Source organism: Carlito syrichta, unplaced genomic scaffold (assembly GCF_000164805.1).
Source record: "Carlito syrichta isolate Samal-C Ts95f unplaced genomic scaffold, Tarsius_syrichta-2.0.1 Scaffold307214, whole genome shotgun sequence".
NCBI lineage: Eukaryota > Metazoa > Chordata > Mammalia > Primates > Tarsiidae > Carlito > Carlito syrichta.
The window spans coordinates 699,374-710,454 of record NW_007251310.1 but is presented as its reverse complement, the minus strand read 5'-3'; the positions used below and the strand labels follow the sequence as shown (position 1 = coordinate 710,454).

Sequence of the window (11,081 nt, the reverse complement as noted above, 5' to 3'; positions counted from 1 at the left end):
CGCCGGAGCCCAGCAGGTTGATGCTGGGGTGGCCATGAGCGTGCCACTGCACTCCAGCCTGGGCGATGGAGTGAGACTCCAACTCAAAAAAATTTTTTTTTAAAAGGAAGAACAAAGTTGAGGCACACAGATAAATGGGATAGAACTGAGAGTCCAGAAATAAACCCTTACATTTTAGTAGTTGTTTTTTCACAAGAGTTCCATGACAAATCAATGTGGGAAATAACAGTCTTTTCAACAAATGATGCTGGGACAAAAATATATCCACATACAAAAGAATAAAGTTGGACTTCCTACCTCACACTACATAAAAAATAACTCAAACTGGACCAAAGACCTAAATCTAAGACCTTAAACTATGAAAACAGACATGAACTTTCATGATCTTGGATTAAAGTTTTCTTAGATATAACACAAAAAGCACAAGCAAAAAAAGTACAGATAAATTTGACTTCATCAAAATTAAAAACTTTGGTACTTCAGCTGGGCACAGCAGCTCAAGCCTGCGATCCTAGCACTTTGGGAGGCCAAGGAGAGAGGAATGCCTGAGCCCAGGGGTTCGAGACCCACCTGGGCAACTTGGTAAGGCCTCGCCTCTACAATAAACCAAAAAATTAGCTGAGCGTGGTGGCAAACGCCCGTAGTTCTAGCTACTTGAAAGGCTGAGGCGGAAGGATCGCTTGAGCCCGGCAGCTGTCGACGCTGGGGTAGCTGTGAGTGTGCTACTGCACTCCAGCCTGGGACAGAGTGAGACTCCAACTCAAAAAAAATTACAAAAGAAGAGAAAGAAACTGAAAAGACAACCTACAGAATAAGAGAAATATTTGCAAATCACATATCTGATAAGGGACTAGTATCCAGAATATATACACAAACTCAATAAAAGGTGGCAAATAACTCAACTAAAAATTGGGCAAAGGATTTGGACAGACATTTCTCCAAAGAAGATGTGTAACACATAAAATATCTCCTTCCATGTGCCAATGAGCACATGAAAAGATGTTCAACACCATTAATCATTAGGTGGAGACAAATAAAAACCACACTAAGAGTATACATGTACAATAGATTATTTACTTTACAAAAGGAAATTCTAGGGCCGGGCTCGGTGGCTCAGCCTGTAATCCCAGCTCTTTGAGAGGCTGAGGCGAGTGAATTACCTGAGCCCATGGGTTCGAGACCAGCCCGGGCAACTTGGCGAGACCTCATCTCTACAGTAAAATAAAAAATTAACCAGGTGTGGTAGTATGTGCCTGTAGTTCCAGCTACTTGGAAGGCTGAGGTGGAAGGATCACTGGAGCCCAGTTGGTTGACAATGGCTGGCCGTGAGTGTGCCATGGCACATCAGCCTGGGTGACAGAGTGAGACTTCAACTCAATAAAAAAAAGGAAATTCTGACACATGCTGTAACATCTATGAACCTTGAGGGCATTATGCTAAGTAAAATAAGCCTGTCACAAAAGGGCAAATGCTGTATACAAGGTTCCTAGAGTAGTCGAATTTATAGAGAAAGTAGAATCATGATGTCAATGGCTATTGCGAGGCAAGGACAGCGAGTTAGTGTGTAATGGGCACAGTTTCAGTTTTGCAAGATGAAAAGAACTCTGTGGGTGAATGGTGGTAAAGGCAGCACATGAACGTAGTTAAGGTCACTGAACTGTACCTTTTAAACTGTACCTTTTAAAATGGTTGAAATGTTATTTCTACATTGTATGTATTCCACAATGTTAAAAACAAGTACGTTACATAGTTTCTAAATATTTTGAGATTCTCCAGTTATCTTTCTGCTACTGATATGCAGTGTAGTTCTACCGTGGTTGGAGAACATCCTTTGTATGACTTAAATTCTTTTAAATTTATTGATACCTGAAAACAAAACAAACAACAACAACAACAACAAAAATCACAATGAAATACTACTTCACACTCACTATAATGGCTAACATAAAAAAAGTAACAACTGTTGGCAAGGATCTGGGAAAACAAGAATTCTCATACATTGCTAGTGAGAACGTAAATGGTATAGCTGTTTTGGAAAAGTTTGGCAATTCCTCAAAAAGTTAAACATAGAGTTACCATATGACCAAGTAAGCGACTCCTAAGTACAGAGGGTGCTAAAAAAAGGTATATGTTTTAAGAAAGGAAAAAACTGTATTAAAAGTATCATAATATATACCAATGACAAAAGACGAATACAAGTCATGTTTGATGTCTGCAATTAAAAGAGGTGCTCAAAGTGGTTACCATCAGTGTCCAGACACTTCTGATTAGTGAATGAATATCTCTTAAAATGTGCATACTTTTTTTTGTTTTTTGAGTTGGAGTCTCAAGTTGCCCAGTCTAGAGTGCTGTTGCCCAGTCAGATGATCCTTCTGTAACCGGAACCACAGGTGCATGCTGCCACGCCTGGCTAAAATGTGTATACATTTTTTTGACAACTCCCCAGCATATATACCCAAGGGAACTGAAAGCATTGTCTACAATAGGGGTCCCCAACCCCTAGGCTATGGACGGGTATCTGTCAGGAACTGGCTGCACAGCAGGAGGTGAGCAAAACTGAGCAAAGCTTCATCTGTATTTACTGCCACTTCTAATGCTTGCATTACCTCCTAAGCTCCACCTGTCAGATCAGCGACATCATTAGAGTCTCACAGGAGTGCAAACCCTATAGTGAACTGCGCACACGAGGGATCTAGGTTGCACGCTCCTAATAAGAATCTAATGCCTGATGATGTGAAGCAGAGCTGAGGCAGTGATGCTAGTGCTGGGGAGTGACTGCAACTACAGAGTAACATTAGCGATGGGGTGCAAAGACCAAAATAAATTGCTTGCAGACTCATATCAAAACCCTATTACTGAGTGGCAAATGAGTCGATGCACTTCAGTTGTACAGATGCATCTGATGACAGACCAATTTGATACTTACTTTAGTCCGCACGTGGACTACCCAATATTTTATTTACCACTTCTGTTTGTGCTTTTTTGTGTGTGGTAAGCTGTATAATTATTTCATTATATATTACAATGTAATAATAATAGAAATAAAGTACACTATAAATGTTATGCGCTTAAATCATTCTGAAACCATCCCCCCCTCCGTCAGTCCATGGGAAAATCATCATGAACAAAACTGGTCCCTGATGCCAAAAAGGTTGGGAACTGCTGGTTTACACAAAAGTATGTACGTAAGTGTTCAGAGCATCATTATTCATAATAGTCAAAAGTTGGAGCCGGGCTCGGTGGCTCAGCCTGTAATCCCACGCCTTGGGAGGCTGAGGTGAGTGGATTGCCTGAGCCCGCGGGTTCGAGACCCGCCTGGGCAACTTGGTGAGACCTCATCTCTATAATAAATAAAAAAATTAGCCGGGCTTGGTAGCGTGCGCCTGTAATTCCAGCTACTTGGAAGGCTGAGGCGGAAGGATCGCCGGAGCCCAGCAGGTTGAGGAGTTGGAAAAAAAATAGTTGGAAACAGCCCAAATTTCCATCAGTTGATGAACAAATAAATGTGGTATATCTATACAATGGAGTATTTATTCAGTCATAAAAAGGAATAAAGTATTGATTCATGCTACAATATAGACAAACCTTGAAAACATTATGTTCAGTGAAAGGAGCCAGACACACAAAAAAGTCACATTTGTATCATTTCATTTACATTAAACATCCAGAATAGGCAAATCCATAGAGACAGAAAGTAGTAGGTTAGTGGTTGTTAGGGTTGGGGGATGAGGAGTGAGGGGTAACAGGTAGAGGACTTCTTTTTGGCATGATGAAAATGTTCTGGAATTAGCATACAACTTTGTGAATATACTAAAAAAATCACTAAGTTATGTACTTCATTATTTTTTGACTTGGGGGTCTCACTCTGTCATCCAGACTAGAGTACAGAGGCACAATCACAGCTCACCGCAGCTCAACCACCTGGGCTCAGATGATCTTTCTACCTCAGCCTCTCAAGTAGCTGGGACTACAGGTATACACCACCACACCCAGATTTTTTTTTTTTTTGATAGAGGCAATGTTTTGCTGTGTTGCCTAGGCTGGTCTCAAACTTTTAGGCTCAAGCAATCCTCCTGCCTCAACCTCCCAAAGTGCAGGATTATAGGCATGAGTCACCATGCCTGGCCTGAATTATGTACTTTAGAAGGATTAGTTTTATGGGACGTGAATTATATTCCAACTTTGAAAAAGTTCCTGTATTCTTATTCACTACACTCCTAGGAGGGGTGGAATTTCACTGAGGCTAGATGATATCAACATGCAAACAGACTATAGCAAAACAAAACAATTGTTAAAATAAACATACAGGCAGGGCTCAGTGCCTCAGCCTGTAATCCCAGCACTTTGGGAGGTCGAGGCAAGAGGATTGCCTGAGCCCGCGGGTTCAAGACCCCCGGGCAACTTGGTGAGACCTCGTCTCTGCAATAAATCAAAAACTAGCCCGGTGTGGTAGTATGCGCCTATAGTTCTGGCTACTTAGAAGGTTGAGGCTGTGGTGGCCGAGATCGTGACACTGCACTCCAGTCTGGTCGACAGAGTGAGACTCCAACTCAAAAATAAATAAAGAAATAAATAAATAAACAAACATACATATTTAAATGATTATAGTAGCAAAGAATAAGACGGGAGTGAAATTAAGAAAAAATGGCAATTTTTTTGCATTCTTGTATTCTATCTCTAAATTTGGGGGGGATAGGTAGAGAAAGATGGGCTATATATACCACCATTTGGTCCTTTTCTCTCAACAACTCTGATTAATCTTTGAAGCTGTCACCTCGGTTCACCAGATCACGGGAACTTTTCCTGCATAATTGGTAGCAAAGCTAATGGAACAAAGCTCTTGCTATGACTTTCAGCAACTCTTTTTTCAACAGGCGCTTCCCAAGAGTATGAAAAAGGAAGAAATGATTTGCAAATAATTAGAAAGAAGGCATTAACAATTGACATTTATATTTTAAAGATTCAGGCTTGAATCTGAATACCATGGCCTCAGGAATGTGATACTTAAAAAGTTCTGCAGGCCTAACTCCTTATCTGTGGGGTTGGAGGTACATGGAGAAGGCAATAAACCCATACCTCCCTAGAGAAGGCAGAGGAGAAATTGAGATTGCATTTGTGTGCGCACGTTGAGGGAAGATAAGTGACTCTACAGCAGAAGGAGAGGCTGCCAACAGTTTATTCATCCCCTCAAACATTATCGCTCTAGTAGCTGAAACCCTCTCCATAAAATTATCTTCATGTCCTGGCCCTCCTGGGGGAGGGGCAAGGCAGATCCAAATATTCTTTCTTTAACAATGAATCTAAAGCCACTTAGAAAAGGCCAGTTGAAGGCCAACATGGCTTCCATCTCCAGGGATCCCACCTCCCCCCACACCTCCCCCCACACCTTTCTCCTATACTACTTTCATAATGGCCCAGGGACCAGGGGGAAGTCCCTGATGATCATGGGACTTGCTTTAGAGGCAGCATCTATTGTAACACTGAAGGCTCATGATGCCTCTAGAAAGAGCCTCTGTCACTGTAAGAGTCTGGACGCCTCCCCACCCGACATCATCAACCAATCCACAGCCCCTGTCCTGGTCAAGTTGTAAGAGCAGGAAAGCCGGACTCCACTTCCAGTGTGACCATTACCTATTCTGGAATGGATAAAGTGTGGTTTTTTGTTTGTTGTTTTTTGGGTCAGTCTCACTCTGTCATCCAGGCTAGCGTGCAGTGGACGTTCATGGCCACTGTAGCCTCGACCTGCTGGGTTTAGGCGATCCTTCTGCCTCAGCCTTCTAGGTCGCTGGAACTACAGGTGCACGCCGCCACGCCTGGCTAATTTTTTTACTTATTGTAGAGATGAGGGCTCGCCATGTTGCCTAGGCTAGTCTTGAACCCTGGGCGCAGGCAGTCCTCTGGCCTCCGCCTCCCAAAGTGCTGAGATTACAGGTGAGAGCCACCGCGCCCAGCTGATAAAGTATTTTTAATTAGAAAAACTTAACTAGAAAAAGTAAATGTTCTTTCAGAGTCAAAAAGAACAGAAAGGAACTGAATGGAGAACTGGGAGAAGGTGGGAGAAATCAGAGCGGTGTGAAGAAAATGCAGCAGCTACTGAGAAAGCAATGGCACACGTGTCACCAGTCCACCCGAATGCCATCTGTCCAGCCAGGCTACCTTTGCTACATGAGCTGTGACTTGGTTTGACGATGCCCTAGCAGAGAGCCCTGATAAACTTCTACTGCCCTTGAGAGCGCAGATCATCAGTCTGCGTGTGTAGGCGCGTAGGCCCCACTGGTGCAAAAGACCAGCAGCAGCAATCTGACGTTCACGCGACCGAAACCGACGTCGACGTGACTTTGACCGACCGCGCAGCGCTTCCGTTCTCAGGGCTCCACGTCCACCTTCGCCCAGCAGCCACCAAGCAGCCCGCTTTCTGCCGGGCACACGTGTCAAAAGCGTGTCCTGCCGGTGCGGTGGCTTCATGCCTGTAATCCCAGCATTTTGGGAGGCGAAGACGGGCGGATTGCCTGAGCCCAGGGGTTCGAGACCAGCCTGGGCAACTTGGCGAGACCTCGTCTCTACCTTAAATCAAAAAAAGTAGCCCGATATGGTGGTGCACGCCTGTGGTTCCAGTCACTTAGGGGGCTGAGGGAGAGCCCCCAGCAGGTTGAGGCTGCGGTGGCCGTGAGCGGGCCGCTGCACTCCAGCCTGGGCGACAGAGACTCCAACGCGTTCTGCTCCCGCACTCAGGACCGAGGTGTGTCTCCACCTACCTGAGTGTACTTGCGGAAAAACACCCCCTGCACCTTCCCGAAAATCTCATAATCCACCGAGATCAAGGTGTCCCCTTCGGCCATGCTCGCACCTGCCGGAACCAGGAGAGCACGAGAGTGAGGGCCCGGCCGAACCCGGTCCTGGGAGGGAGCTGCCACACCTGCCCTCTCCCCGCCTCCCCACGCTGCCTCCCACCTCAGGCCCGGAACTCGGCATTGGGGGCGGCACCGGAAGGCGTCTGTGGGAGGTCCCCGCGTGACGCCGGGCGGGTCGGATCGCGCCCACGAGGCGTCTTGGGGTTCACCTGCTCCCCAGGCACCACCGGCACCCACGCCGGCCGCTCCCGCCAGCCGACCCCCTCTTCGCGCCCCAGGCCCCTGCTACCCACATGCCAGCCTACGCGAACTGACTCGCGCGGCCGGGCTCTCCCCCCTCCTCTCCCCCCACCCGGCTCACCCCTCGCGTCTCCGCTCGGCCACCAAGACCCGCTGAAGCCCCCAGCCAACGGCCGCTCCCGTGCCAACAGCCCGCCCGGAAGTCAGGAGTGCGGCTCCTCCTTGGCTGTCGCTCGTGCCCATCGTCGTCAGGCCGCCAATCAGAGACGCGCTCGGCCCCGAGCCCGCCCAGAGGGTGGGGCTTCAGGACAAGGCCGCCGCAGCCAGGCTAGCCAGAAGGGGGATCACCCCCCCCAGGGGTCGGCTGGGCGGCCACAGAGCAAGCCCCGCCCTTCACTCGGCCCGGGTTCGCCTGTTCTTGTGGGGACAAGGCCCAGACGAAGAAGCGCTGGGGATGCGTTCAGCCATTCAGCCATTCCGTAACTGAATGGCATTCAGTTATTCGCTCCCAGTGACAGGAGACATAGTAAGCAAACAGGGTTCCTGCCCTGGAAAGCTCACATTCTGCACGTGGGGACAGAGGATACATTTCTTTTATTCTTTTAGGGACGGGATCTTGCCATGCTGCCCAGGCTGGTATCCAACTACTGGCCTCAGGCAATCCTCCCCTCAGCCTCCCAAAGTGCTGGAATCACAGGTGGGAGCCTCCGCGCCTGGCAGACAATACCCCTTAAACATCACAAATAATACATGGAATATGGACATATACGGCCTTTCTGTTCTTTTTCCTCCAGTTTTCTGCCCCCCACACACCCCCACACCCCTCCGTTTTGGATCTGCCTCATCAAGAATTGGCTGCAGGGGAGCTAAGCATACCGGAAGTCTCCACGGAGGCGGTTTCTTCTGGGCTGGGCTTCTGGAGGCTGCCCACCAGTCGACCTCACAAATGTGTTCAAACCAAACAACAGTTGAGCACATCGCTTAATAGAGCACAAGCAAAGTAACTCGAGGCTCTGGAATCACAGCTGAATCAGGCGCTCTAACGCAAATGACCAAGTGGCATGAATTTGTTTTGGGAAAAGGGAATTGTCAAGGGAAGTTGTGGCTAAAATCAGGATGGCTAAAATCAGAGTGGACTTGACTCCTTTGACTCCTGCCACCCCCTTGATGAAGATGTGTGTTAGGTTACAACACAATCCCAGCGGAGCCTTCAAAATGTTAGGTCAGACCCTCACAAGGGGAGGGGAGGGTGGTCTGAGAACTAGTGCCATGTAAGATGCAAAGAATTGCACAGAAGTTAGATTCGAAAATATAGTTTATTTTAAAAGTAAATTAGCCGGGCAGGGTGGCTCAAGCCTGTAATCCCAGTACTTTGGGAGACTGAGGCTAGAGGATTGCCTGAGCTCAGGGGTTCAAGGCCAGCCTGAGCAACATGGCGAGATCTCTTCTCTACAATAAAAAAAAATTAGCTGGCTGTGGTGGCACATGTCAGCTACTTGGAAGACTGAGGTGGAAGGATCACCTTGAGCCTGACAGGTCGAGGCTGCAGTGGCTGTGAGTGTGCTATTGCATTCCAGCCTGGGCAAGAGTGAGATTTCTATTCAAAACAAAAAGTAAATTAGAGACAGAGGGAAAGGACTCACTCCCCAAGGTAGGAGAGGGGGCCAAAGCTAAGAAAACATGGCGGCCATAGCTCAAAGAACACACGGCCTGGCCAGAACTTTTTTCTTTTGAAGTGACTTTATTCAATTTGCCTTTCAGAAAGCTCACTCAGTTCTGGCCAGCACTTAGGGAAAGCAATGGCCAATGGCTGCTTGAGGTCGAATGCTTTTAAACCTTCTCTTTGGGCCTAGCACAGTGGCTCAACCAGTAATCCCAGCACTTTGGGAGGTCGAGGCGAGAGGATTGCCTGAGCCCGGGGGTTCGAGACCAACCTGGGCAACTTGGTAAGACCTCATTTCTACAATACATCAAAAAATTAGCCGGGTGTAGTGGCGTGCATCTGTAGTTCCAGCTACTTGAAAGGCTGAAGCAGAAGGATTGCCTAAGCCCAGCAGGTCGAGGCTGTGGTGGCCCTGTGCATGCCACTGCACTCCAGCCTGGGCGACAAAGTGAGACTCCAACTCAAAAATAAAATAAAATAAAAACTTTCTCTTTGATGGGGGGCAGGTCGTTACAGTGATTGGGTGGTGGTCTTTTCTATGTCATCACGAAGGGGTCAGGTAAACACGGGTACTGACATCTGGATGATGGACAGCAGGCAGATGGGTGGGTTAGTCACATGACAGTTGCCAGTTGATGGGGTCTGTCACAAAGGTCATGAAGGGCTGATTAGCTTAACTTGTTTCTTATGCAAATACTTGGAATAGAAAAGCTAATTATTACAAAACAAGCTGGGGAGAGGGTAGTAAAACAATTATCAATAACTGCCTCTGAGGAATTGGTTCTGTCCTTGGCTAGTGATTAGAGGGTAAGTTAAAATGAACTGCTAGAGAAATATGACAGAGCTAGGCAATATTAAAATGGCTGCTCATTGGGTATAGTGACACCATCTTATGTCCTTTCAATGTGTATGAAGGAAAACTGCAGTACTTACTGGTCCTCTGTGGACCACTCACATTCATGACCCATACCTCAGACCCCCTGTGTGAACGTGCCAGGGTGGCCACCTTGGCAAGGCGACATGGGTTGGCTGTGGTAGCCATGGAAAGCCATCACTCCACTAGTTTCCACCACAGAGGGAGCGTCCATTTCCTGCAGGATCATGGAACCCCAGGGCTGGGAGGCGGGAGTGGTGAGTGGGCTGACCGGGTGCTGTGCTTGGAAGCCTCGCTAAACACAATACCTGGCTGGCAGGGTTCCTTTCTCTAGAATTCACTTCTCCCAGCTAGCCAGGAGTAAAAAATACATGAAAAATAACAGTTTCTCTACAGGATTCACAATCTACTGAGTGTCTAATAGGAGACACTGTAGAATATACAAAGATGAATATGTCACGCTTGCCCGCAAAGAGTTTTTAATTGAGTGTAAGGGACAAATAAGCATGCAAATAATGACAATGAAATTCACAGATAGTAACTTCATTCCAGATTGAGAGCTCATATTATGAAGGGGCAAAGAGATTAATTCTGGCTGGGAAGAGGCAGCATTTAATCCAGGGTTACACAAGCATAACCAGCAAGTGATGGAGGTGGGATTTGGTTCCAGGCAGTCAGTCCAGGGTCCAGTCCCATAGATGCTGTGTTCCATCACTTCCCAATTCGTGGAGCAGAGGGTAAGGTAGCAGCACTAAGGTGAGGGAGTAGGTGGTCAGCTGTGACTAGATTAGGGTTTCTCAGTCTTGGTTGCACATTAGGACCTTTGGGAAAGTTTTAAAAAATACTGATGCCTAGCTGGGCATGGTGGCTCATGCCTGTAATCCCAGCACTTTGGGAGGCTGAGGTGAGAGGACTGTCTGAGCCCAGGGGTTCAAGATCAGCCTAGGCAACATGGTGAGACCTTGTCTCTACAATACAAAAAAAAAATTGTCTGGGCTTGATGTCACATGCCTGTAGTTCCAGCTACTTGGAAGTCTGAAGTGGAAGGATTGCCTGAGCCCAGCAGGTTGAGGCTGCAGTGGAGTGCCACTGCCCTCCAGCCTGGGTGACAGAGTGAGATTCCAACTAAAAAAAAAAAAAAAAAAAAAAAAAAATATATATATATATATATATATACACATATATATGTATACACACACACACACACACACACACACACGCACACATGCACACACACGCCCAGGGCTTGCCCCCACGTATTGCTTTCCAAGTTGTCTTAATGCATAGCCAGGGTTGAGACCAATTAGGCTGGACTCAGGCTTATTAAGGAGGCAGGGCTGGAAAGGTAGGCTGAACCTAATCTGAGGGTAGAAATGCCATGCTAGCTGGGCTCGGTGGCTCAGCCTGTAATCCCGCGCCTTTGGGAGGCTGAGGTGAGTGGATTGTCTGAGCC

The 11,081-nt window shown here is 47.2% G+C and overlaps 1 protein-coding gene across 2 annotated transcripts in view; it reads right to left on the bottom strand.

Annotated features, from left to right (window-relative positions):
* The window catches only part of ACYP1 (acylphosphatase 1), a 14,218-nt gene extending 6,235 nt beyond the window's left edge, over nt 1–7,983 (bottom strand). Inside the window, exons 1-2 of one of the 2 annotated variants that reach the window (XM_008064160.2) lie at nt 7,968–7,983; nt 6,756–6,847 (exon numbers count right to left, since the gene is read on the bottom strand). In XM_008064160.2, coding sequence (XP_008062351.1) covers nt 6,756–6,839 — 84 coding nt within the window. In that variant the 5' untranslated portion in view covers nt 6,840–6,847; nt 7,968–7,983. Of the gene's footprint in view, nt 1–6,755; nt 6,848–7,212; nt 7,295–7,967 lie in introns of those variants that run through there. The other variant, XM_008064159.2, reaches the window with a different exon arrangement.
* Nucleotides 7,984–11,081: the final 3,098 nt, after the last annotated feature.